The sequence below is a fragment of the Microcebus murinus genome, chromosome 18 (genome assembly GCF_040939455.1).
Source record: "Microcebus murinus isolate Inina chromosome 18, M.murinus_Inina_mat1.0, whole genome shotgun sequence".
NCBI classification, from domain to species: Eukaryota; Metazoa; Chordata; class Mammalia; order Primates; family Cheirogaleidae; genus Microcebus; species Microcebus murinus.
In genome coordinates this window covers 20750495-20772249 of record NC_134121.1, presented here as the reverse complement: position 1 = coordinate 20772249, position 21755 = coordinate 20750495, and the positions used below count along the sequence as shown (strand labels likewise).

At 33.9% G+C, this 21755-nt stretch overlaps 1 protein-coding gene and 1 pseudogene across 2 annotated transcripts in view; one reads left to right on the top strand and one right to left on the bottom strand.

Moving 5' to 3' along the window:
* Positions 1–21755, top strand: part of GOSR1 (golgi SNAP receptor complex member 1) — a 48638-nt gene that overhangs the window by 8111 nt on the left and 18772 nt on the right. For both annotated transcript variants that reach the window (XM_012740699.3, XM_012740698.2), the window contains exons 5-6: positions 3503–3594; positions 6409–6483. In XM_012740699.3, coding sequence (XP_012596153.1) covers positions 3503–3594; positions 6409–6483 — 167 coding nt within the window. The remainder of the gene's footprint in view (positions 1–3502; positions 3595–6408; positions 6484–21755) is intronic.
* On the bottom strand, positions 2611–2995 carry LOC105857949 (CDGSH iron-sulfur domain-containing protein 1 pseudogene; annotated as a pseudogene).

Below are 21755 nucleotides of genomic sequence, written 5' to 3'. Positions count from 1 at the left end.
AATCAACCTATAACGTGAATGCTATCCCAGTGGAAATAACAGGGGCTTTTTGTTATTTGTTTCATTCTTTAAAAAATGGCAAAGTAAGGCCGGACGTGGTGGCTCACGCCTGTAATCCTAGCACTCTGGGAGGCCGAGGCGGGCGGATTGCTCGAGGTCAGGAGTTCAAAACCAGCCTGAGCAAGACCCCGTCTCTACCAAAATATAGAAAGAAATTAATTGACCAACTAAAAATATATATACAAAAAAAAAATTAGCCGGGCATGGTGGCGCATGCCTGTAGTCCCAGCTACTAGGGAGGCTGAGGCAGTAGGATCGCTGAGCTCAGGAGATTGAGGTTGCTGTGAGCCAGGCTGACGCCACGGCACTCACTCTAGCCTGGGCAAGAAAGTGAGACTCTGTCTCAAAAAAAAAAAAAAAAAAAAATGGCAAAGTAACACCAGAGTTCATTTGGAATCATAGACATACAAGAACAACCAAGAAAAATAATCTGAAAATGAAGATAAGTAGTAAAGGGGGCCTAGTCCTACCAGATCTTGAATGTGTTAAAAAGCTAGAATAGTTAAGACATTTTGATGCTAGAGAAAAAAATATGTCAATAGAAAAGAATAGAGTCCAAGTATAGACCCAAATGTGTATGGAAATTCAGTTTCTGATAAAGGTGCTGTTTAGTGGAGCAAAGAGAAATTATAAAGTAAATATAACTGTAACAACTGGCTAATTATTTAGGACAGAAAAAAAACACCTCAATTTCAAGCCTCACATCCAGAATAAATTCCAAAAGGATCAAAAATTTATTTGTAGAAAAAGAAACCATAAAGTTTAGAGTAAAGCATAAATGAAATTTATAAATTTATGAGTGGTAAAGGACTTTTGAAGCAAGATTTGATACCGGAAATTATAATAAATGACTAATTTGCTAAATATACATAGAAATAAGAAAAAGACAATAAGAAAATGGTCAAAGGATGTGAACTTGCATACAAAAAAATGAATAACCAAAACCATAAAAAGGTGTTCAGCCATATTCCCAAATAAAAAATACACATCAAAATGAGAAATGAGGGCCGGGCGCGGTGGCTCACGCCTGTAATCCTAGCTCTCTGGGAGGCCGAGGCGGGCGGATTGCTCGAGGTCAGGAGTTCGAAACCAGCCTGAGCAAGAGCGAGACCCCGTCTCTACTATAAATAGAAAGAAATTAATTGGCCAACTAATATATACAAAAAATTAGCCGGGCATGGTGGCACATGCCTGTAGTCCCAGCTACTTGGGAGGCTGAGGCAGGAGGATCCCTTGAGCCCAGTAGTTTGAGGTTGCTGTGAGCTAGGCTGACGCCACGGCACTCACTCTAGCCTGGGCAACAAAGCGAGACTCTGTCTCAAAAAAAAAAAAATGAGAAATGATTTTTCATCTGTCTGATTAGCAAATATTGAAACATCTATAACCCATTAATGGCAAGAGTATAGAAAAATAGGCACTCATATTGTTGGTGGGAACATAAATTGGTATCTTTTTAGAAGGTAATTTAGCACTCTCAGAATTTAAATGTAAGATTCTTTGATCCAGTTATGCTATTGCTAGGCATTTACTCTTTAAATATGCTTTTTTAAAAAAAGAATTCAGTAATATAGGTACCAGAATGTTTATTACAGCATTTTTTTTTTTTGAGATAGATTATTACTTTTTTGCCTGGGCTATAGTATAGTGGTGTCATCATACCTCACTGCAATCTCAAATTCCTGGGGTCAAGCAATTCTCCTGGCTCAATCTCCCAAGTGTTTGGAACTAAAGGCATGTGCCACCATGCCCAGCTAATTTTTCTGGTTTTTTGACAAGATCTCACTATGTTGCTCAGGCTAGTCTTGAACTCCTGGCCTCACCTTAGCTTCTCAAAGTGCTAGGATTATAGGTGTGAGCATCTGGCCTGCAGCATTTTTTAATAGCAAAAAAATGAAAGCAACTAAAATGTTTATCAGTAGAGAATTTATTAAATTAGGATAGTTATAAGGTAATATTATATATAGCTATTAGAATGATATTGATTTCTATTTCCTATTATGGAAAGATTGATATTTTTTGAACTACAAAAACCAAGGTATACATCAGAATGTATAGTATGATCTATGTGGCAAAAATTAAATGATAGATAAACTTATATACAAAAACATTTTGTGAAAGAAGACACAAGAAAGTAATGATAACAGTTATGAGCTGTGGAGAAGAATGTTTGTTTCACCTTTATTTCTTTTGGTGCTCTTTTAATATTCTCCCCATATTTATGTGTTGTTTTTATTTTTAAAAGGTCAATACAGGCTTTCTGAGAGATTGGGTTTTGATTCTGTTTTTAGTTTTCTTTGAATTTTAAAAATAGTAATGAATATTCTTTAATATCTTTTAAAAATGCAGTAGTACAAAAATAAAAGAAAATATTTAAAGATTATTTTGTTCTTTTTGGGGGGGAGTTACTTTTTCCTTTTTTTTTTTTGTTTAAACAAATGTGCACTATAATGTTTCAACAAGTAAGGCAAATGCCATGAATATGAAAGCTCTACTTTGCAATATACCACATCTAGAACCCAGGGGAGGTGAATTAGACAGAAGTGCTAGTCATTGTAATTAAACAATCAGGTCACATCATGGCAAGTTGGTTTGCAGCATCAAAATTGGCCATTTAAGTTTCTTTTTTCTTGATGATCAGAGGTCCCACGTTGTCTCCGGTCTCTTTGTTGTGTTTTGTGTGAGCCCCATCACAGAATGGGAACCTTTTGGATCTCCAACAACGACAGTACACAGCTTTATCTCCCAAATCCTCCATGTCAAAAGCATGTACTACCTTGGGGTTGTCTTTCTGGATGTGAAGGTTTACCATTGCTTTATTGCGATGATCTTTAACATAAAATCTTTTGTAAGCTAGACAACCGAGTGCAGCTGTTCCAGCAGCAATGGTAGCTGCTGCGATCCATTCAACTCGTACACTGGAACTGGTCAGACTCATGGCGCCGTTGCTTGCAAGGAGTGTGCACAGGACACTGGGCACAAACCGGCTCCTATTTTGTTCTTTATAATTCTCTTGGTTCTGTTCTTTTTTGCTTAATTTGGGAATTAAATTTTTGTGCAAGCTCCAAAAGAATGAAATTTGAAAGTAAGCCCCATTAGGTATGCTATTGAATAGAAAGAGCCTCCCAGGTTTTATCCTAGGCTATTTGAAGTCATTTTATCTTAGAATTTTTCTTTATAATTCTACCTCATAAGGTACTAGGAGACACAAAGGATAGTGATTTAATGGCACTGTTACCCTGGCAATGAATTGTTTCCATTTAAAAGAAGTTGGTCCCTCTTCAGGAAAGTAATTATAAAGTTATTTTTACCTTTTGGCAATTTGATTTCTTAAATAGCAGTTTTCTTGACAGAAATTTACAATGTGATGACAATACATAACTGCTTCAATGAGATGAAAATATATTATTAGCTTATGTTGAGACTGGATGTTGATTTATTACAGGATTATACTCATGAATTCCATAAAACCAAAGCAAACTTTATGGCAATACGGGAAAGGGAGAATCTCATGGGATCAGTACGAAAAGATATTGAGTAAGTTACTTTTTTATTATTTTGTAAAATATTCAGATTTAGTTTTAGAATATGTCTGTGGTTAATTGCAATTAGAGTAGCAAAACCATGAGTTAGATTTCAGGGTTTCTAATTCCCATTTCACTGTTTTTTTGAACATTTCTGCTACAACGTCATCCTAATCTACTTTGCCAGTCTGATCTCCTGCTTCCAATATTTTTATTGTTGGCTCCTGCCAACCTTGACTTTCCTGTCTTAATCCAAAATTCAATTTAGATGGTATCTTCATGAGTTCTTCTCTAATCCGTTATCACTCACCCTAAGAATTACAATATTACCAATAACTGAAGCTCTCCATATTTCCCTTTCTTGATTACCACCTATCCCTGCCCCTCTCCCTTGTCCTAACAATTATAATTCAGATAGCTATTAATATAATTGTCCTAACAATTATATATTCAGGTAGCTATTAACACAGCCTTTACTTTCCTGAAATTCTGAAATACGGGTTTTTTTCCAGATTTAATACAAACTCATAGCCTTCGTCAAATTATTTGACTCCCAACATTTTAATGCTGACCTCAATCTATAATTTTAAAGATTTGTTCTTTTCTTCTGTCCCTTCATCTAATCTTCAATGATATATTCTAGCATTTCGTATACATTTTTGAAATTTTTTCACAGCTGAACATGACTGATAAAATTAAGTCCCATGAGCATCTAATTGAAACTAAAGACTTTCTGATTTTGGACCCTCTAAGGATACCTGTCATTGTCTCACTTGTGATAAGTTTATGTGACAAATTTCATAAACTATGATATATATTTATCATAAACTGATACATATTATGTATACATCAAGAAAAATAAAGAGATCCTTTATTTTGTTGGAACAGTAAGACACTTTTAGCAGTAAGGAAGTTGTAATATTTTTAATTCTTCAGGACAAGCAAGTCTTTTGTTTCATTTCTGTACCGTTGACTTACATATACATTTTGAGGAGTGCATTGAAAAACCAGTATAGGGGATGGCCTTTAATGTGTGGACATTTAGCTCCCCCACAATTTGTGGGGATCACTAGAATGCAACCTACTGTCATAACTTGGTTTTTGTAAAATGATCATTAAAAAATGTTCATCTATTCATTACACTATTTCCAGACCAACTTTGAGTCCCAGTAGCAGGTAGAAATGAAAAGAACAACTCGGCCCAGTAGGAGCTTATAATCTAGTGCTAGAGATGAGTAAGGCACATACTCAAATTAGTATCATATAAGGCAGATTAGTGAGATGAACTATAGTAATAATACCTAACATTTTTATAGGTGTGTTTTTTGGTTTTTTTTCAATTTACACAGTATTTTTCCATGTATTATCTTTTGGCTTCATAACAATCTTCTGGGTAAGATAAAAATTATTAGTCTCATAACTTGTCTATGGTTAAGTGGCTATCAAATGATTCAGTATAGATTTAAATCCATGTCATCAGTCTTCCAAGTACAGTGGGTTCTTGATTATATTCTGCTTTTCTTAGTGGTGTTTTCTCCTGTACTTTGCACAGTAGCACCACCTCTTAGCCAGCATTTCAGTTTTAGCAGCATGACCTTCTTTGGTCTTACTGCAGTATTTATAGTTACTTGAATTTTTAAAATTTTTTCTTGATACTTTATTATTAGTGGAAAACAGAAAAAGTAAAGTGTTGATAGTACCGTGTTTCCCTGAAAATAAAACAGGGTCTTATATTTATTTTTCCTCAAGAAGACACCTTAGGGCTTATTTTTAGGGGATGTGTTAATTTACCCTCAAAGCCTCAGCTTGCAGCACACACAGGATGGCCGGGACCTGACAAGGGGAGCCAACCTTATTGGTGGGGCTGCCCGCACCTTTCCGGTCACTTCTGGGATAGTAGCTGTCACAATGGGGGAGATGAGAAGGGCTATTGGTCTTCTTTACCACTCTGCGACGAAATGCATGGGTTGTGCAGATATGCTGCATAGCCACACCCATCACTAGGTCTTGTTTTGGGGGTAGGGTTTATATTTCACAAATGCTTAGAAATCCTGCTAGGGGCCGGGTATAGTGGCTCACGCCTGTAATCCTAGCACTCTGGGAGGCTGAGGCAGGCAGATCACTCAAGATCAGGAGTTCAAAACCAGCCTGAGCAAGAACGAGACACTGTCTCTACTATAAAAATAGAAAGAAATGAATTGGCCAACTAAAAATATATATATAGAAAAAATTAGCCGGGCATGGTGGCACATGCCTGTAGTCCCAGCTACTTGGGAGGCTGAGCCAGGAGGATCGCTTGAGCCCAGGAGTTTGAGGTTGCTGTGAGCAGCAAAGTGAGACTGTCTCAAAAACAAAAAAGTAATCCTGCTAGGGCTTATTTTATGGGTAGGTCTTATTTTCAGGGAAGCACAGTAGTAATAAAAAGCATTTTTTGTATATTTTAATGTGCTGAAGACCAAGATAGAAATCCTTAAGTGTACCAAAATTGACAGATCCTTAGCTTCATTTAAGTGTTCCTTAGGCTCCAGTTGATGGACTAAATGTACTATTGTGAAGGGAAACATCCCATTTCAACAGATTTCCCACAGCAAACTGTTAGACCTAAACTGTTGGTAAAACTATGAGGTCTAGAGAGGCATTTATATTTATCCATTTATAATACATAACATGTTTTAGAGGGAAATGAAAAGGAGTATACATTTTAATTGTTCATTCAAAACTATGGATAGGCTCAATTTATCTACTTTCAATGTCTCTGTGGTCAGTCATTTAATCTGTTTGTGTTATCTGCCAAAAATGTTATTAAATTTTATCTTTTTTATCCTAGGTCATATAAAAGTGGGTCTGGAGTAAACAACAGAAGAACTGAACTATTTTTAAAAGAACATGACCACCTTCGAAAGTAGGTATTATTGAATGTATACATCTTACGTAGTTTTCCATGTTTATTAATTCATTTACTTTTGTAACAAACATTTCATGGTGTTTATTATAATAAGTGCTTTATCAATGATAATTCATTTATTTCTCCTAATAACCCTTTTCAATACAAATGGAATTGCAACCATAATTAAGAAAGATATTGTGCTGTTGAGTATTTCACATCATTTAATCGTTACCTATGTTTTTTATTGTCTTAATATGTTCTTTTCTCTAGCAAATCTATTGCTCTAATGGTTTTGTTCACTACTACAGGTTATTAGTGATAATAGTAATAATTCTGATAATGACTTATGTTTGAATGGCTTGTTACCATGCGTATATGATGAAACTTTATAAAGAGTAATTAGGGGCTGGGCGTGGTGGGTCACACCTGTAATCCCAGCACTTTGGGAGGCTGAGGCAGGAGGATCACTTGAGACCAGGGATTTGAGACCAGCGTGGGCAACATAGCAAGACATGGTCTCTACAAAAAATTTTTTTAAAAATTAGCTGGGTGTGGTGGCATGTACTTGTAGTCCCAGCTACTCGGGAGACTGAGGTAGAAGGGTCACTTGAGCCCAGAAATTCAAGGTTACAGTGAGTTGTGATCAGGCCACTGCACTCAAGCCTGACCAATAGAGCAAGACCCTGTATCTAAAATAAAAAAACATCACACTCGAGCTTCTATCTAAAAAGAAAAAAGAAAAATAAAAATAAAATAAAAAATAAAATAAAAAAACAGAAGAGTAATAGTAGACCAATTACCAAATTCCTCCTCCCCCCAAAATTTTAGTTTTCAAGATTTCAGAAGAAAATACCTAAAAACCTGGATGAACTCTGTATATATTTTAAAATAATATAGTCATCATATTCTATTCTGCTTCATCTATTTTTCTCTGAAATATGCTGGTTTCTTTGCTGTTTGCTTTGTATTTTGTTATAGAATTTAAATGTCAGAAAAGTACTTATAACTGTGAACTCAGCCTATAAGAACCTGAGCAGCTTTTATCCATGATAGTTAAGTGTTAGGAATTATGTTGATATTTGCTACTGAATGTCATAAATTCATCATGTCATATGAGCTTAAATGTACTGTTTTTTTCCTTAAAGATTAGCACTTTAAATATAAGCTGTTGAGGCTGGGTATGGTGGTTCACACCTGTAATCCTAGCACTCAGGGAGGCCAAGGTGAGAGGATTACTTAAGGCAAGGAGTTTGAGACTATCCTGAGCAAGAGTGAGACCCCATCTCTACAAAAAATAGAAAAATTAGCTAGGTGTAGTGGCGTGTGCCATAGTCCCAGCTACTTGGGAGGCTGAGCAGGAGAATCACTTAAGCCTAGGAGTTTGAGGTGCAGTGAACTGTGATGATGCTGCTGCACTCCAGCCCAGGTGACAGAGGGAGACTCTGTCTCAGAAACAACAAAAAAACTCTCTCTATATATGTGTGTGTATATATATATAAGCTGTTGAAATCAAAGCACAGAACGATCAAGACTTTTTTAGAAGCCTGGGTGCTTCTAGTGTTGGAGCTGGTTATTGGTGTTCTTAATCTGTTCAATATTATTGTTTGGCACAAGGGGGCAGTCTCTTCTAAAGTATGTTTAGTTTGTAGTATTCATAGCTTTGGTAGTTCGTTTTGTATTTGATAAAGACCACCATAAAAAGTATTTTGCATTGCATCAAAACTATGTTAATATATTCTTGGAGTACACATTAATTTAAGGGATAGCATATTCAAGTAGCAAAAAATAAAGGTTAGATTGTATCAATGTATCTATATTTATTGCCTTAAAAAGAAGTTAAACAGAAATATAGTAGTTTACTTTAAAAAGAATGATTTGATACTAAAGAGTATACCAGAGTTATTTCATACATTAATTTCATTATTTGAGAACACATTGTATATTATAAACTTTTATATGAATTTTGCAGAAAGGTTTGCATTTATTTTAATTATTCACAGTAAGCCCTCAGGAGTTTAGGACAGTAAAAATGATGAGAGGATGGAAATCAAAAGGTATTTTTCCATTTTTGCTTGATCAAAGTACAAAGTCTCAGATTATATGTAATATACTTTATATATTCCTTTCAACATTCTTGTGAAAAAGTTTGCATGTGCTCATTCTATACAGAGACAAACTGAGGCTGGATGAAGCGGAATGGAATATGAGCTTCTGATGAATTAGAGGCATTATTGAGATTAAAAACAAGGACTTAGTCATTGCTGTCAACATTAGAACACAGAACTTTTAAATACCTTTTTAAAAAATTGATCTTTTTGTTTAAATTGCAAATACTTCCTAGGTAATAAAATAGCATAAAATTATTGTGTGAAATATGTTTATAAAATAATATGAAAAACTGCTCTGGTTTTTCAGTGTTGTTTGTATTTCATTTGCTGAGTGTTTGAGGAAGAATTGGCTAGATTTTTTTTTAATAACCTTTTTTAAATAAGAAAAGTCATAAGTATTCTTTATAGTGCTCATTTTAGAAAGCAAGAATAGTTCAACAACACAAAGATAAAATTTAAATCACTCATTAGTAAAGATTCTATAATATTTTTTACTTGTCAGTAGATTGTGAGCCTTTTCCCATGTTATTTGATAATTTTTTTGTTTTTTAAAATGTACAGCATATATTCCATAACATAGATAAAACATAATTCATGTAACCATTTCCCCATTGTTGACATTTTGGATTATTTTCAGTTTTTGCTGGTATATTAATACATAATGAAATCTTTGCATGTATCCATAATTATTTCCTTATGAAAAATTCTTAAAATTGCAGGATTAAAGAATATATTAATTTTTAAAGCTTTCCATATAATATTGTCATATTTCCCTCTAAAGGTTTGCTAGTTTATAGTCCCATTAATAGCATATATATAAATACTCCCCAATGTTCTCAATAACACTGGGTTTTTTTGGTTTTTTTTTTTAATTCATGCCAAGAAGAGAGGTAAAACTTTTCAGGTAATAGTTTTTTTAAATATAAGGAATATATGTTCATCATAGAAAACTTACGTTAAACAACCAACCAAAAGAAGCCTAAGGAAATCATAGTTAAATTAACCTAAAAGTGAGAAGAACAAGAGAGTGTATATTTCATCAAGCCCATTTGTAATTAGTGGGCCAGAGTTGCTGCTAGGGTACTTTTTTTATTTTGATCTTTCATGAATAAAGTATTTTAATTCCCAGAAATTCAGGTAACTAGTTTGATTTTGTGTAGTAGGGTCAGATATTTTACAGCTAGAGTGTATTTAAGTTTTTGATTTTTTGTAAAATAATGTTTTTTCATGTTAATGTAAATTTTTACAACTTTATTTTAGAAGTATTAGTATGTATTTTCACCTTGAAAAAAGGGAGCAATTATAATTATAAAGCAATTTTTATAAATGAATGCCAAACTTTAAAAAACCCAACTTTGTATGAATTGTTTCTACCAGTTCTCCTTAATATTGTTTTTGTTTAAAAATAGATGCTGTTAGGTTTTAACAGTTTATGTTACAGAAGACAGTAGTTTCTTTTCCTATATGGTAAATAAGGTAACTTTAATTTAGTCTTGTCTTTCCCTGAATCTGTCAGTGAGAAGAAAATACTGACTTTGAATTAATGGCAAGCTTGTGGCTATTTGTTTTTCACTGAACTGTAGATATACTCTTATGGGCTTTTGGGTTGCTATTTAGGTTAATTTCTCTTCCTTTATGTGATTGTTCTCTTCTAGTACTCCCTAATATTTTTCTTTTGGAATAAAATATCTGAGTTAGTTTTGTATTTTAAAGTTCTTTTTTCCCCCAAAGAACTTTTGCCTTTATGATCTTGTGTCTCTTCAAATTTATCTTGAAAAGGATACATGGGTGATTATATTGTTGCCATTTTTACAAATGGGAAGTTAAAGAATAAAGAGGATAGACAGACTGGATTACTTCAAATCTTGAAATGCTATGATTTGTCCAGTCATGCATTCACCATCTAACTAGGCATTTGTGCTTTTTCTCTAGAAGACTTTTGTCATTTTGAATAAAATATGTCTTCTACATTTACCTTAAGGAAGCTGACAACTTTCAGAGATTTTCAGTGGTAATGAGAAACTTAGGTTAAACTTAGGTTTAACTGTACACAAATAGAAAAGGCCTAGTCTTTTCCTGGACTTCTTTAATGCCAGTGGTCATCACGCTTTACCAGGGCTACAGTGCTCATCTTCTCATCTGCACGTGCACCCCCTCAGAAATCGTCAACTCCAACATCTCACCGTGACAAACACATTTTATCCTCCAAGTCTCTGCAGTATAACTAGCTTGTTTCTATTTTTCTTCTTATAACCTATCTTCCTACTCTAGCCAGCTTGGATCTCATAGCAGAGTAACTGACATACTTCCAATATTTGCCCTGGTCTTTCTGCTGTACTGCTACAAAATGCCAACCCAATCCACAGTCTACTGTTCCACTCCTATATCTGAGGAATAGAGAAAAAGTACCTATTCATACAGATTAGCGCTATTTTAAATTGATTATTTCATCTCATCTGAGTATTCAGACTTGCCTGATACATTATGCTTGCCTGTTTAGTTATCACTCTCATTCTCTTCAAAACTTTACCAAATCTTCTCACTCCCCCTCTTAACCTTGCTGTCTCTCCACCCAAAACAGAGATCCTTACATCCTACTTCATTGAGATATTTAACTTTTTGCTCTTTTCTACAAATTTACCTATAGAAGGAATACCCTTCTATACCCCTTTCCTATAGTTTTTAGAGGATGGGGTAGATCTCCTTTGAAGGCCACTGTATCCATCTAACACTTGTGTCTATCTTCATCTGCTGTATAACTATTTTACTCTTCAGTCATCCTGTATACTGGCTCTGTCTCTCTAGTTTATACTGGCTGTCTCTGTGTCAGTACTCATTTCCTCTTTAGCCTATTGACTTTGTTCCTCATAAGCTACTACACATGTTGTCAATAAGCACATCAATGATCTTTATACCAAATCTAGTGGACATTTTTCATTCTTTGTGTTTGACTGCTGTTCTGCCTCATTTGATACTGTAATCTCTTCCCTCCTTGAAACCCTAGGCTACTAACTACAGTTACTGGTTCTCCACTACCTTTCTTACTACTCTCTGTTTCCTTCCTGAGTGCCTCCAGATGCAGCCTAAACACAGTGCCTTAGTCAGAAATGAGTTGGAGTTAGTCCACAGGTGCAATTTATTTGCCATCCACCCTTGCATTTTAGCTCTCTTATTTGTCCTTAACACACTTGTCCATAACAACACTTACTCCTTCCCAGAGATGGCAGCTAAAAATAAGACCTAGCAAAGAGAAATAGGAATTTTCTTTCACGAGTTTATAGGGAAATCAATGGATAAGTTGTTTTTTTTTTTTGCCAAGAATAATAAAATTAATGAGAGTTGAAGAAAGAGGCATGAATTCTGAAATTACATAGAACTAATTAAGAGCTTAAGCTGAGGAATTTCATCTGTACTTGAAGAGTATGTTCGTTTTTTCATAAAAGTAACTCTGATTTGTGGACATGTCATAATTACCACTAGAATTGCAGACTGGGTATGTTAAGCACACCAGCTTAAAAATTCTTGATATTTTAAAAAGACTTTTGGCGGCATTTCAGAGTAGTCAAGATATTTAAAATATTACCATAATTTGTCAGTTTCCTAAAGTATAATTTCATTTAATCACATCTGATCATAAGGACATAGAAATAGACTTGTTGATTTGTAGAGTTTTTAAATTTTTTTTTATTTTTCTCTCATTAATTTGCCACTTTTATCTAAGATACTGTAAGTGGACATATATACAATATATAGTATATATACAATATATATTGTACTATACTACCTTGAATTGCCTTTCTTTTCTTCTTTTTTTTTAAAAAAGTTATATCACTCCTAATAAATTATCAATATGGATATTTAAAAATATTCCTTTACTCCCAGCTCCAAAGCCTCTCCCAGATTATAGGCCTCACTTTTTCATGTTCTGAAAATGGCAGCCCCATATAGAGCAAAAGAAAATTAGTTAGCAGTGAAGGGGGTGATCTGAAAGGTCATGTGGAGTTAGTCTGAGGCTGCTTTTTTTTTCCTCCAAAAATCAAATGTACTAAGGTATAGTTTACTTATAATAAAAGCATACCCATTTTAAGTTTACAGTTCAATAAGTTTTAACAAATGTGTATACTCTTTTAACCACCACCACAGTCAAGATACAGAACATTTCTGTGATCCCCAAAATTTCCTTATGCTCATTTGTAGTCAGTCCCTGTCCCCCAGTCCCAGACAACTGCTTTTTATCACTATAGATTAGCTTTACCTTTTCCAGAATTTTATATAAATGATTTATAATAGTATATACTTATTTCATTTAGCATAGTGTTTATAAGATTCATCCATTTGTTTTTTATATCAGTAGTTGGTTCCTTTCTATAGCTGAATAATTTCCATTATATGATATACTACAATTCGTTTATCCATTCAACTATTGATGAACATTTGGGTTTTTTTCAGTTTTTTCTGTTATAAATATAACTGTTATGGACACTCATGGCCAAAACTTTGTGTGGTCATATGTTTTCATTTCTCTTGAGTAAATACCTGGAGTTATATAGTTGGGTTATACGATAAGTATATTTTTTCACTTTATAAGAAAATGTCAAACTATTTTCCAAAGTGGTTATACCATTTTTGCATTTCTGTCAATAAATTAGGAGCGTTCAGATGGCTTTAAGTCCTTGCCAACACTTGATATTATTGATCCTTCTATTGTAACCATTTTAGTAGAAGTCTGATAGTATCTCATTGTGGTTGTAATTTACATTTCTCTGATGACTAATGATATTAAGCATTCTTTCAAGTGCTTATTAGCCATTTGTATATCTTCTTTAATGAAGTGTCTGTTCAAATCTTTACCCATTGTTTATGGAGCTACTTGCCTTTTTTTAAAATTGAGTTGTAAGAGTTCTTTATGTAATTTGGACACAAGTCCTTTGTCAAAACCTCTATCTCAAAAGATAGAGGTTTTGCAAATATTTTATTTAAGCCTATTTGTTTTCATATGGTCACTTTCAAAAGAGCAGAGGTTTTTAATTTTGATGATACCTAGTTGATCAGTTTTTTTGTTTTATGATTTATTTTCAGCCTATTTAAAAATTTTTGTCTATCCTAAGGTTGCAAATATTTTGTCCTATGTTTTCTTCCAGAAGTTTTACAGTTTTAGCTTTTATATCTAGGTTTATACTCCATGTTGACTTCACTTTGTGTGTGGTGTAAGTTAAGGATCGAGGTTCATTTTTTACCACATGAATATCCTGTTGTTTCAGTACCATTTGTTGAAAAGACACTACTTTCCTCCGTTGAATTATGTTGACATCTTTGTTGAGAATCAATTGAACATATGTTAGTTTATTTCTGAACTCTGTTCTGTTCCATTGACTTATACTATAGGTCCATCTTTATGCCAATTGTATACTGTTTTGATTACTATAAATTTATAGTAAGTCTTGAAATGACTTACTATAGTAGTATAGTGTAAGTCCTCCAACTTTGTTTTGAATCTTCAAAATTGTTATAGTTTTTCTGGGTCCTTTGCACTTTCATATAAATTTTAATATCAGATTGTAAAAAAGCCTGCTGGAATTTTAAATAAGATTATATTGAATCTGTAGATCTAGTTGGGGAGAACTACCATCTTAACAATAACAAATCTTCCAATCCAGGAATGTGGTAGGTTTTTTATTTATTTAGGTCTCCTTTAATTTCTCTCAGTAGCATTTTATAGTTTTCAGTTTAGAGGTTTTATACAAATTACATTACATTTATCTTTAAGTATTTCTTATTTGGGGATGTGATTATAAATAGAATGTTAAATTTTTAAGTTTCTGATTTTTTTTTTTTTTTTTTTGAGACAGAGTCTCACTTTGTTGTCCAGGCTAGAGTGAGTGCCGTGGCATCAGCCTAGCTCACAGCAACCTCAAACTCCTGGGCTTGAGTGATCCTTCTGCCTCAGCCTCCCGAGTAGCTGGGACTACAGGCATGCGCCACCATGCCCGGCTAATTTTTTAAATATATATCAGTTGGCCAATTAATTTCTTTCTATTTATAGTAGAGACGGGGTCTCGCTCTTGCTCAGGCTGGTTTTGAACTCCTGACCTTGAGCAATCCGCCCGCCTCGGCCTCCCAAGAGCTAGGATTACAGGCGTGAGCCACAGCGCCCGGCCAGTTTCTGATTTTTTTACTAGGATAGAAATATAGTTGATTGTTGTATATAACTTTCTATCATGTGACCTTGCTAAATTTACTTATTAGTTCTAATAGCTTCTTAGTAAATCCCTTAGGATTTTCTATGTACACAATCATGTTATCTGAGAATAAAGTTTTATTTCTTCCTTTCTGTTCTATATTCCTTTTATCCTCTGTCTCCCTCCTTCTCCCTTACTGCACTGGCTATGACCCCAATACAGTATTGAATAGGAGTGGTGAGTGTGAAACATCCTTGCCTTTAATAGTTTATCATTAAGTTTGATATTAACTGCAAGGTTTTTGAACATGGCCTCAATTGGATTGAGGAAGAATCTTTCCATTTGCTGAGAGGTTTATTTTTTTGTTTGTTTTTTAGTTGTTTTATCTTTTTATTTTGAAATTTTAGACACAAAATTGCAAAAATAGTACACAATTCTCATACACTCTTCATCCAGCTTTCCTAATGTTAATGTCCTATACAACCTTGGTACAATTATGAATTAGCAAATTAACATTGGTACAATAATGTTAACTGAACTACGGATTTTATTCACCAGTTTTTCCACTAATGTCTCATTTTATGTTCCAAGTTGCAATTTAGGATCCCACATTACATTTAGTTATCTTGCCTCCTTAGTCTCCTCTGATCTGGTACAAAATTGCCTAACTTTAATTTGTCATGAGAAAACCTCAGATAAACACAAATTGAGGGACATTTTATAAAAAATACTATTACTCTGAAGTGTTTTATGGTCAGGACCTTATCTAGTTTTGGTAAGAATACCACACAAGTGATATTGCCCTTCTTGGACTATCATATCAGGGTATATGTATCATGTCAATAAGTCTTACTGATAATGTTAACCTAGATTACTTGGTTAAGGTGGTGTCTACCAGGTTGCTCCACAGTAAAATTATTATATTTCCTATTGTAGTTAATAAATATAAGAGAAGATACTTGTAGGCTATGCAAATTTTCTGTTTATCCTCAAATTTTCCCCACTAATTTTAGCATGCATTAGTGAATCTTGCTTCTTCCTCCAGTGTTACTGTGGTGTTTGCCTGCTGGTGATTTTCTATTTCTATCAGCTCTTTTACATTTGTCTCTTCACAACCATTTATTTAATTGATTTATATCAGTGTAGACTCACAGATACTTATTTTATACTGTGGGCTATAATCCAGCACTTTAGTTACTTTGTTGTTCAAATTGTTCCATATTTGGCCATTGGGAGTTTCCTTTAGGTTAGCTTATTTAGTGTGACATGTCTCATTCTTTTTTGAGCACTTCCTGTACTTTCTGGCAGCACAATATGTTCATGGCTCATCTTGTATTTTCCCTGCCTCAGCTCTGTAATCAACCACTTTTCCAATCAGCTTTGGTTCCTTATATTAGAGAATGGTATTCAGAAACTAAGATCTGGGTGCCAGGGGTGTTTATGGTTATTGAGGTGCCATGGCTTCTAGGCTGGCCCTTGCTGAAGTTTTTATCATGAAAGGGGATAAAATTTTTCGTATTTTTTTTTTTTTGCATCCGTTAAGGTGATCAGTTTTTTTTTCTCTTGTATTGCTGTAATATGGTGAATTACATTGATAATTTTCAAACATTAAATCAATCTTAAATTCCTGAAGTAAACTTCCACTTGAGCATGATATATGTTGGTGGATTTATTTTATTAAGGATTTCTGCATTATTTTTGTGAGGATCATCTATAGTTTTCTATTCTTGAGATGTTTTTGTCTGGTTTTAATACAAAGGTAATAATTGGCCCCATCAGATGAGTCGGGAAGTGTCCCCTTTTCTACTTTCTGAAAGAGTTTGTATAGACTTGGTGTTACTTCTTCCTTAAACATTAAGTCAGCTTAATAATAACCCATAACCCTTGGGCCAACTACTTCTTCCTTAAATATTTGATAGAATTTACCAGTGAATCTGTTTCAGTTTAGAGTTTTCTTTGTGGCAAGATTTTTAAGATGCAACTTGAGTCTCTTTTGTAGATTTAGGACTGTGGCTTTGCTTGGATTTATCCCCAGACTGTGGGTGCGTTACTGTGATTGGCCCAACCTAAGGCACAAATCCATCCTTGTGGCCATGGAACTTGGAAAGTCTGTTATCAGAAAAGAATGTGGGATATTCAGGGCCCTAGGGAAGTTATCAGCCAACTAATCACTTCAATTTGGGTTTACTGCGCTCTCTTCTATACACCAAGCCATAGACATAGAAATAGTATGGTTAAGCAAAATCTTTTTTGCTAATATTTATTAAAGGGAGTTTTTACTTTCCATTCCTCCCTCTGTTTCCCCTCCAATGTATTATGAACTTTTTCTGGGCCTGTGGGGTCCAACACAACCTACTACTTTATTGATTTAAATCCCCAACTTCACTGCTTGCTTTCCATTACTTCATTCGTATCACCCTCTCCCTTTACCTATTAGGTACCAGCACTGGCCTCCATTCATTTCCTTTTGCAAAGATATCAAGCCCTTTCCCTTCTTGGCCTCTTTATACTCATACTTTGTTTTATCTGCTTGGGGTACTCTTCTCTTAGTTTTTCATATAAATTATCCATTGACATCTTTATGGTCCAAGCTCACTTATCCTTCTTCAAAGAGGCCTTTTCTCACTGTCTTATCTGAAGTAGTCCCTCGTTTTTATTTAAAGAAATACCTTTTTTATTTCCTTCATAGCATTTATAACAATCTGAAATAGTTTGTTCTTTTTATTTTTTAAATTATCTGACCCTCCTTGAATGTAAGCTTCATGAGAACAGGTAGTGATTAGTCTAATTATGGGCAGTGTTGGGTCCCCAGTCCCTGTTATATCATAGATACTTAGTATTTATTTGTTGTATGAATAAATGGATGTAAACAGATTTTAATTTGGGTTTCATGTATATATGAATATGAATGTGTGCCCCAATTGTTGTAAACCTGTTTTATGCATTCTTTTATTCCCTAAATATTTATTGAATGCATACTGTATACAGGTATTGGTCCAGATGCTAAATATATATATATAAAATCTGATTTTGAGGACTAAAAGGGATATTATTAATGTAACCAATTGTTTTTTTTTTACTTTACAATATGAATTTCCCATGAAATTCTTATGAAAAAATCAAATTATTGTATATAATTAAAGTATTTCACAAGTACCTCTTATTTACAGATGAAGAAACAAAGAGTCAGAGAGAATATGGGCCAAGGTCTCATAACTATTAAATAGTATAGGTCTTACTAAATGCACATTTCCTGTCCCACATCACGCTGCCTTCCCTGTGATTTGCTTCTTTAAAATTTATTTTCATTGTATTTGGGAACCAGCATGGCATAATGATACTTAGAATTGAAAGACCAGTTGCTTTTTACCTCTCTGAAGAGCAAGTGACCTGGCCTCTCTATGTCTGGTTTTTCATCTTTACAATGGGATAATAGCTATCCCTGCATGTTACATGATTTTAGAGGTGAATAGCTTAGGGATAAGGCATTTTACAAAATCTAAAGCGCTCCAAAAACATAACGAATTTGTTTCACATAACTTTTCAAATACAGACCTATTGTATAAAGCAAATTACGTTCAAATAAACAGGTTCACTATTTAGTTGAGAATTATTTTGTTTTCATTTCATTGAATATTTATCAGATATGATTGAGTTGTCATCTAAGAAGGCACAAATGTACTGTATTCATATTGTAATTGTATACTTAGGTGTAAATAGGTCCATGAATGAGTAAAGAATTATTCTAAGTTGGAGGTTTACCTTTGATCCGCTGACAATTTTTATGACATTTCCTAGCTATGTTTAGACTTGATATTTTGAATTTTTTAACTTCACTAGCCTTGTCATTTGTATGATCGAAAGTTGTGGTTGCAGAAATATTTTAGGTCAGCATTTTAAAAACATTAAAAATGTTTTTACTTTTTATTTGTTTCGTAATTTTAGCCAAATTTCCCTGAGGTCACACAACGAGTAAAAGCTAGGAGTCAGGCCAAAGTCTTCTGATTATGTTGCTTGTGCAATACTGTACTACCTCCCCGAGATAATTTTTATGGCATCTACTTCATGAGGTTGCTAAGATAATATATGTGAAAGGGCTTTGTAAACTGTAAAGCTTTTCTGTATAAAGCAGACCATAATGAGGATTGTAAGATTAAGAAAAATACTAAAGAAGAGATTACAAACCCTTTTATATATTCTGCCAATTTATATTTCTTAAATAGAATTTTTTTTTTTGGAAACAGAGGGTCACTCTGTTGCCCGGGCTAGAGTGCCATGGCATCAGCCTAGCTCACAGCACCCCCAAACTCCTGGGCTCAAGCAATCCTTCTGCCTCAGCTTCCCGAGTAGCTGGGACTACAGGCATGTGCCACCATGCCCAGCTAATTTTTTCTATATATTTTTAGTTGACCAATTAATTTCTATCTATTTTTAGTAGAGACAGGGTCTCACTCTTGCTCAGGCTGGTTTCAAACTCCTGACCTTGAGAGCTAGGATTACAGGCGTGAGCCACCACGCCTGGCCCTTAAATAGAATTTGAAATACTTTTGATGCCAGAATAGTCTTAGTGAAATGAAATTCTGATTGTATTAACAGACTATAACCATATTTGAAAAATATGAGATACATGATCATCATAATTTAGTGACCTTTATAAGAAGTGGCTTTATCCTAATTAAATAATGATCAGATTATAACATCTGTGACTGGAACAATGGAATGGACTTCAAGGATTTGGCATTAGCTTTCTCAACTGTCTGTGAACCCTAAAGGTTCATGATGTGTCAGTTTTGTTGGGCTACAAACTTGAATGTTATGTGCTGTGGAGCTAGTGTTGAGGAGGTAGTCGCTTGGCTCATGAGTGAGCCTCATCCATCTGGACAGTGGCATTTACACTTCAAGCTCGCTTCTAACTCTATATTTGCTGTTTGTTATTATTTACTAGATAACTACCATGAAATGATTTATACACACATGTATATTCTTTATTTCTTTGTGAAATTTCACACCAAGGAGAAAAACATCATTATAAAGGTAATGCTAGTGAGATAGCATCACTTTTAAGTGGAAAAATGAGAAGTTTATAGAAGAAACTATATGTAATAGTAATATCCATAAACTTTGGAATATGCAAAGTTGTTGTTTTTTTTCTTGCAATATATCCCTCACCAATACCAGGGATCATTTGTATAGTGGAGAATTGAATTTTTAGCTTGTGAGAACTGGTAGCATTTGATTATTTCACTATATGTCTATCATTCCATTCATGGAGTATTTTAAGATTACATATCAAAGTTCCATTTGTCTCAGGTGATACAGTTGTTTGCCATATTGAAATAGATGGCAAAGCAAATTAATACTACCCTGAATACTTTGCTTATTTTAATATTCATGTAATAATGTTTGATTTTACAAAGTAGAATGACCAGAATGACCTACTTAGGAGCTTTTATTCAGAACTCATTTTTCTTCACTTGGAGCTTGTTAGTTCAGTAATGAAATCAAATTAATCTTCTGTTGATACCATGGCTTTGTTAAGCAGTAAAACTTGAGTTGGAGATGCTTCGACATTGTGAGGAATTCTCTCTCCCCAGATGTATTTGTAAAATATAATATGTATATACATATATTAACATATATACATACATATATTAATATACTTATACACACACATACATCTATCCTCATTTCCCCCACCCATGGAAACTTAAAAGGATTATTTCAGTGTTAACCCTGATTGATATTTTATTAATCCAACAAGTATCTGTTACTCATTTATTTATTCATTTATCAATCATTTAATGAGTGTCCCCTGTGTGCTAGATACTATACTATACTTTGGGGAATCAAAGATGAATCAGACTCCGTCTCTACTCCCTGGGAACTCATTCTGGTTAGAGAAATTGTAAACAAATAATTATGATATCCTATGACATATTTTTGAAAGTACAAAATGAGATTGTATGTGAAAAAACTTTATAAGCCTTACAAACTTAAGATATTTTTCCTCCAGTGCATAGCATGATGCCTAGCATATCTTAAATGCTTATTATACTCTTGAATGAAATGATAAAGAGCAAAGAGTTAGGAGAGCATAATATTATAGTGTGGCTGGATTAGTTCTGCCTGGATGTAGAAGTGTGTTAGGGAAGGCTTCACAAGAACGTTACTTTTGAGCTGGACCTTGAAATATATGTCACTTATTTTAAGAATCAAAAGAGGAGATTGGGGGGGGGGCGGCTATGAGTCATTAAAGTGCCTTGATCTATATCAACTATATATTTGTAGGCTTATATTGTTTACAAAATGCTTTTACTTACAATATCCCTTTTGAGCCTTATGACAATTCCATGAGATGAGTTCATACAGCCAAGTGCTTGAGCCTTGGCCAGAATCTGGCTTCTAGGGTGTAAGAGAAAGTATCTGGCCAGTTCATTCTTTGTAGTTTCTTGAATGTCATGATTGCTAATATTGAATTTCTATTATATTTTTGAAAGCATTGAATATGAAAGAAAAATATTAATATATATAATGAAATCTATAGTTTAATTTTTAGTTATGTAGAGCAGATTAGCATACATTGATATATTAGGGATTGTTTTTTAGAGGCTTCAGAAACAAATTAGAAAATGTTTCCTTAATATTTTATAGATTCTTTATGATTCAGGTAGTTTTTTAGGATTTTCAGTCCTTTATAAACCATTTATGTAATGGACCATAAATAGAAACTATGATCCCCACATTCTCTCATAAGCTTTCTGTTCCTATTATATAGTTGAACAAGTTTTTTCACATTTTTATTTGTATTTTTTGCACCAGAATGTTTGTTTAAAATATCTTTAGGAGAAAAAAGAAACAAAACTGTGTCCTGATTTATAGTTAACTTCCTGTTGTTTATATGTTGTATGTAATCAAGACAGTGTGATATTAGTGAAAGAATAGATAAATAGATGAATGGGATAGAATAGAGACCACAGAAATAGATCCACAGAAAGATGGT